This window comes from Sinocyclocheilus rhinocerous, unplaced genomic scaffold (genome assembly GCF_001515625.1).
Source record: "Sinocyclocheilus rhinocerous isolate Xijiao unplaced genomic scaffold, SAMN03320098_v1.1 scaffold633, whole genome shotgun sequence".
Classification (NCBI taxonomy): domain Eukaryota; kingdom Metazoa; phylum Chordata; class Actinopteri; order Cypriniformes; family Cyprinidae; genus Sinocyclocheilus; species Sinocyclocheilus rhinocerous.
In genome coordinates this window covers 903,521-910,645 of record NW_015654568.1, presented here as the reverse complement: position 1 = coordinate 910,645, position 7,125 = coordinate 903,521, and the positions used below count along the sequence as shown (strand labels likewise).

General features: G+C 35.5%; 1 protein-coding gene across 4 annotated transcripts in view; it reads left to right on the top strand.

Moving 5' to 3' along the window:
• LOC107717676 (sentrin-specific protease 7-like) overlaps nt 1–7,125 on the top strand; it is a 38,939-nt gene that overhangs the window by 28,561 nt on the left and 3,253 nt on the right. For all 4 annotated transcript variants that reach the window (XM_016524515.1, XM_016524514.1, XM_016524513.1 and 1 more), the window contains 8 exons: nt 1,996–2,112; nt 2,194–2,313; nt 2,901–2,993; nt 5,083–5,219; nt 5,679–5,743; nt 5,880–5,923; nt 6,091–6,159; nt 6,287–6,437. In XM_016524515.1, coding sequence (XP_016380001.1) covers nt 1,996–2,112; nt 2,194–2,313; nt 2,901–2,993; nt 5,083–5,219; nt 5,679–5,743; nt 5,880–5,923; nt 6,091–6,159; nt 6,287–6,437 — 796 coding nt within the window. The remainder of the gene's footprint in view (nt 1–1,995; nt 2,113–2,193; nt 2,314–2,900; nt 2,994–5,082; nt 5,220–5,678; nt 5,744–5,879; nt 5,924–6,090; nt 6,160–6,286; nt 6,438–7,125) is intronic.

Below are 7,125 nucleotides of genomic sequence, written 5' to 3'. Positions count from 1 at the left end.
CAGACTGGATGAGGAGGAGAAGAATTTTTTAACAAAGTCGTTATTTTTGTTTTCTTTGCGCACAAAAAGTATTCTAGTAGCTTCGTAAAATTACGGTTGAACTACTGATGTCACATGAACTATTTTACTAATGTCCTTACTATGTTTCTGGACCATGATCGTGGTAGTACCCTTGCCGGAATGCATCAAAAATATCTTAATTTGTGTTCCGAAGATGAACGAACGTCTTACGGGTTTGGAACGACTTGAGGGTGAGTAATTAATGACATAATTTTCATTTTTGGGTGAACTATCCCTTTAAATATGGTCCGAAAATCTTCTGAGAGGTTTGGAAATTTGAGTCTGGAAAAGTATGGAATTTTGAAATGGAAAATGTGTAGTAACTCTAGCTATAGAGTGCTGCAGTGATTACTTATTGGTAACCCAGTAGTTCACATCACACTGGTTCAATTGGATTTTTCCATTTGCTTTTGTATTAATGCAGAAAATAAGCTGTATGACTGACAAAAGTTTATGATTCTTACATTCACAAAATAACACAACTTTTATGAATTTTTGAAGCCTAAATACTAGTGAGTAAATGACGTCAGCATGACCTGTTCAAGGTTTAGTTCACCCAAAAATGAAAATTCTGTCATTAATTACTCAACGTAGTAATGTCATTCTAAACCTGCAAGACCTTAGTTTATCTTCGGAACACAAATTAAGATATTTTTTGATGAAATTCGAGAGCTTTCTGACCCTCCATAGACAGCAACGCAAATGACGCGTTCAAGGCCAAGAAAAGTAGTAACATTGTTAAAATAGTCCATGTGATGTCAGATGTCAGCTGTAATAATACTTCAAAACAAAAACAAAAATAACACATGCGTTGTGTACTCACGTGAACGCAGGCCGAAAGACTGACACAGAAGAGAAGAAACTGTTCAATAGTCGTTATTGTTGTTTTTGTCTTTTGCACACAAAAAGCATTCTTATAGCTTCATAACATTACGGTTGAACCACTGATGTCACATGGACTATTTTAATGATGTCCTTACTATTTTTCTGGGCCTTGAACGTGCTAGATGCATTGCTGTCTATGGAGGGTCAGAAAGTTCTCGGATTTCATCAAAAATATCTTAATTTGTGTTCTGAAGATGAACAAAGGTCATACAGGTTTGAAACAACATGAGGGTAAGTAATTAATGACAGAATTTTTATTTTTGGGTGAACTATCCCTTTCAGTCCTGTTCAGCCACTTGATAGAAACTGCCTTTTTCAAGACAAGTAAAAGCTTTAAAAAAATCACAAGGTGGTATTACTGATGCAATTTATGCTGTAGAATAGAATGTGAACATATATTCTGCTTGTGTTAACCACAGAACTTCAGACATTCAACCAAAAGCCCATTCAGAAAAACATTAATTTCAGGATCATGGAATTAGAAGTGCTAAAATGCCCTACAAAAATGTCATCCCACAATCACTCTATTCTTTTCTTTGCAGAACTAAAAAATTGGCTTTTTTATACTGACATTTTTGTGGACCCCTTAATGCCCCTTATACAATAAGCTTAAGGATTTAAATCAGTCAAATAACAGATACAACAGTTTAAATAACTTATTTGTTTCAAAGACATTTTTTTAATACATATTCATATATATTCATTATATTTTGCACCATTGTTTTTATACTTGCCATTATTTTTGCAATTCAGTTTGGTGCCACTAGAGGTGCAGAAGTGACACACTTCACCTTTAATTTCTTCTTTGAAGGCAATGGTTAAGCCATAAGCTCAGTAGTTGGAGCCCAAACGTTGACGTTCCCTGGCCCTTCAGAGAGGTTTCCATACCACTAACTTTCCATCAAGTTGTTGAAGTTTCCATACAGGCAGTGAAATTTAGATTTAATTTGTAAGTCAATATTGATATGTCATGATTAGCGCAGAGGATTGTATTTTTGGAAGCTGAAGTTACATTTTCTATGAGGAGCTTGTTTGAACTTTTTCCACCAGGCTGATCCAGTACCCGCCTCCCCCCTCCAAGGGCGGCATTACCGTGACAACCGAGGACCTGGAGTGCCTCAAGGATGGCGAGTTTCTCAACGACGTCGTCATCGACTTCTACCTCAAGTGAGTCTGACGGTACTTATGAGGGTTTCGGCTTGTAAAATTAGATCTGATATTTTCCCCAATATTAAATACCCCCATCAGGTACCTTCTGTTGGAAAGAGCCGACAAAGACGTGGCCGAAAGATCTCACATCTTCAGCAGCTTCTTTTACAAGCAGCTCACTCGGAAAAACACTAGCTGCCCTGAAGAGACTGGCAGCACGTACGAAATCACCTTTTATAGTGTGTTTATACAGGATTTAAAGCGACAGTACACCCAAAAATGCAAGTTAAAGGGATAGTTCACCCAAAAATGAAAATGTCCCCATGATTTACTCACCCTCAAGCTATCCTAGATGTATATGACTTTCTTCTTTCAGACGAATACAATCAGAGTTATATAAAAAAAAAATATCCTGGCTCTTCCGAGCTTTATAGTGGGAGTGATTTTGAAGCCCAAAAAAGTGCATCCATCCATCATAAAAAGTGCCTCACATGGCTCCGAGGGGTTAATAAAGGCCTCCTGAAGTGAATCGATGCATTTGTGTAAGAAAAATAGCCATATTTAAAACTTTTATAAACCGTAATCTCTAGCTTCCGCTAACTGTCGTACACGTGTTCACGAGAGAGTAGCGTTCCAGCGGATGACGTAGGATGTAGACATGTCGTAAATCATGAGTAATTTTCATTTTTGGGTGAACTATCCCTTTAATGTAAATTTAATTTACATTACAATTTAATTTAATTAAATTTTTAGCTAAATTGTATGTTTCTTGCTGATGTGAATGACTGCGTGGTGTTTTTCCACAGAGCCCAGTACAGACGGCATCAGAGAGTGAGAACATGGACCCGTCATGTGGACATCTTTAGCAAAGACTACCTTTTTATACCCGTAAATCACGAGTAAGTGGATAATTTAAATTTAAAACACACACATGCATAATTCAGACACTAAATATTGGATAAAATATTCTTTAATTATTATTAACTTTTGATTATTTTATTACTATTTTATTATTATTTAATTATTAGTTGTTGTTTTTTAATAATATGGGATGAAGTATAGACTTGGTAAGATGTTTTAATGTCTCACTAAGGCTGCATTTATTGAATTAAAAACAGTAAAAACAGTAATATTGTGATATAATATTACAATTTAAAATTGGCGTTTTCTATCTGAATATATTTTAAAATGTAATTTATTTCTGTCATGCAAAGCTGAATTTTCAACATCATTACTCCATTCTTCAGTGTCACATGATCCTTCAGAAATCATTTTAATATGCTGATTTGCTGCTCAAGAAACATCTCTCAGTATTTCCAATATTGAAAACAGTTGTTCTGCTTAATATTTCTGTTGAGACATTTAGGATTCCTTTATAAATTCAAAGCATTAAACAGTATTTATGTGAAACAAATATTTTGTACCATTGATCAATTTAATGCATCCTTGCTGAATCGAAGTATTAATTTATTTCAAAAAAAATAAATAATAATCTTTTGAATGCTAGTTTGTTTATTTATAATCAGTATTTCACGAGCATCACCATTCTGTCTTTGGAACAGAACAAGCTTTCAACAATGAAAATGAGACAACATGTGCGCTTTCAATGTCAGAGCGTTGCGCAAAGCCTCGCAAATAGTTACGACATCTCAAACACACTTTACAGAATGTTCTTTTGTTAAATAGCCAGGATGCATGTTGAAGGCCTGTGTAGATGTTTGATATCTGAGGACAACAGAGCATGTTGGATTGAGCTTAATGAACATGAGGATAAATCACAGCAACAAGTCTGTATTGCCAAACTGCGAGAGAACAGGCAATTCCGGTGTGGTGCTCCATGTTCCCATAAAAGCATATTGCCACGCAGGACACACACTATACGTGGACATGCACACACTCGCACAGTACGACATGGCACAGATGATTCACAAACTTGGGAATGTCCATCGTCCCAGTTCAGGGATTAGCAGATCTTGTACTAGGACTTGGTGATTATGATTTTAAGCAACATTTGTATGAATGCACTTCTATTTGGCCCGTGTAAGCGTATCATTAAATTAGATCCGCAGTCTTTATCTAAGTTGGTAAGTTTCCATGAATCCGTTACGTTGATCCATTTGAATGAATCTATTCTTGGTTATTTTGCATCATCGCTCTGTAAACGTTTGTGGAAGAGTGCATTCATACCGTATTGTCCCGAATATAAGACGATGTTTTTTTCTTGGAAATACATCTGAAAAAACGCGGTCGTCTTATATTCAGGGTCTAGACTTTGACATGTCAATAATACACCCACAACAATAGGTGGCGCCAAATACGCATAAAACGAGTGTGCCATGAAATACGTAATGTAATGCGTGTTGTAAAGATCGCGAATAAAAACAAAAGAAAAAGAAAACCTTACAGCTGCATGAGGCGTGACTGTCACGTTAGCCTGATTTTTTTTTTTTTTTTTATGGTATATCAAAAAGTGTATATTTTTTAAATGTGATTTGTTGGTACATTTTACCAGTTTTTATCATACTTTCAAAACAAAAATTAAAATAGGAAAAATATGCAATATGAAAATAACTGAAGACAAAATGTGTTTTACTGAGAAAAAACAAGATTTGATTTTTAAAAAGCCTTTTTCCAAAAGGTACATCTGGAAAAAGGGGGGTCGTCTTATAATCAGGGTCGTCTTATATTCGGGCCAATACGGTATTTATAGGTAAATATCATTGCTTGTGTTCATTTAGTAAGGAACAGGAGAAAACATCCTTTTTTTAATCTTTGTAATAAATTAGATTTAGATTTAAATAAATATCATGCTTTAGCCTTGTCAGAGCAAATACGTAAATCGTATGTTGAGAAAGTTATTCTTTAGCAGCATCATCCTGTCCTACTGCTGCAGGGTGCTTTCTGCAATGGAAACAAGGCTTTATCACAGATCACTGACTTGCACTTCCTCTCCTGCTTTGTTTCCCGCTCTGTTTGCTGTCGGTCCAGGGCTCACTGGTACCTCGTGGTGATCTGTTTTCCCGGTCTGGAACGGCTTGAGTGTGTACCGTGGAGAAACAAAGGCCATGTGTCCCAGGATAAGAGTCAGACAGCTAAAGCCAGCTCTGCAGGGGATTGTCAAAGAGGTAGTATGCACACATCAACAGGGTTATTAACGTGAACTAAAACTAAAAATGTTTTGTAAATAGTTATTACATTTTTCATAATTTTTTTTTTTTTTTCGTTTCAGATGTTTTAAGGTCACAATTTTAAGGAAAATCATGCAGGGGTTCCATGTAAAATATGGAGAATGTGTTAATGTTTACAAAAAATGTCTTGCACTGAATTCTATAAAAATTATACAATATTAGATTGTGACATTTTTCTGATTGATTATTATTGGAAATTATTATATTGTTTTTATGCCAAGTTTATTTTGTTAGATAATTTTTTTTTTAAACATATCTAATAGTTGTCTCTCCAAAGAACAGTTGTTTTGTGCCTTTATTGTAAAGGGACGCCAATTTTTAAAAAGTAAAGCAAAAAGGACAAATAATGTTTAAAAAAAAAAGTTATTTGAGAATGTCACTTTTCTGTATTTCCAGACAGTTCACAGCAACCAAAAGGAAACAGATTGAAACCCAGTGAGCCGAGACCCCACAACCTACCGGTAAATACTAAATACTAATATCAATGGATATTATCAGGTGTCTTATCAGGCATCGCTAGTATTCATTTTAAACTTTCATGCACATTTTGAGTTTTTATGTACATGAAGGAGTCTGATGGCTCTTGTGTGTTTTTAGGATTGCACAGTACACAGCTGCACAAGAGAGACCGTCTGCAGGAGGTACCGATATTCAATCCATCATCTTCATCTTATACACAACAGCATCAGTATTACAACTGTGCAACCACCATAGAGAATATCATGGGGCAAATACTTTTTCACGCTTCTGTATATGTGAGATTGGTTTCTGATCCAGTTGTCTGTCTCTTTCCCTGGTTTGCCCTCAGGCCCTGTATTCTGGTCATGGACTCTCTGAAGCTGTCGAACTACCAGCGGATCTACATGCTGTTACGCGAGTGAGTCGTTCACACAATCCTGTTATGTGGATTGATGTTTTACTGCATTCGATCATGTCAGAGAACTAAATGTGGCTTCATACTGATCTCCAAGAGAACATTCCTGAAACGTCACCTCATCCCGCAGGTATCTGCAGGTGGAATGGGAGGTTCGGAAAGGAAGCACTCGAGCTTTTACCAGTGAGAGCATAAGCGGGAGTCTGTGCAGGGTCCCGCTGCAGGACAACAGCAGCGACTGTGGCCTGTACCTGCTGCAGTATGTCGAGAGCTTCCTGCAGGTACTTCAGACTGGCTTAAGAGCAGAATTCTGGCTTTGTCCCGATACCTCGTGTACTGTGGTGCATTTTGTTCCAGGTCAGAGCTTTTTGATTTCCTCAGTGGTAAATGTCAGAAACGTTAGTCATCCAAGTTACCTGACATTTGCCGTTGAGTGGGATTTTCAGGAATGTCAGTAATAGATTGGGATCTCAGGAACTCAAGTTACACCTGTTTGTTTTGCAGCCTTGAGTTGAATCCTGGTTTGTGTTAAAGCACATACTGAACTAGAAATGGCCAACTACATACTTTCAAGTATGAAGTCAGCTGGTATGGAGGTTTTGGGACAAACAAAAATATATATAATTGTATTTATTTTATTTGTATTTGTTTTTTTAACTAAATAAATATTCAAATATATGTTTGTGTATATGTAAAATACATTATATTTAAATATTTTAAATATATATTAAATATTTATATGAATATATTGAATGTTGGATTACATGAACAGTATTACATATAATGATATTTTATACAATATTAACTTAAAATTAACAACAACAAAAAAAGATACATTTTTGATAAGCCAGAGAAAACCAATCCTATATATATTAAAATATATTATAACAAATGTTAAAAATGTAAAGAATTTTAAGAATTATCATCATCAATTTATTTAATATATATGCAAATGAATTTAAACAATTA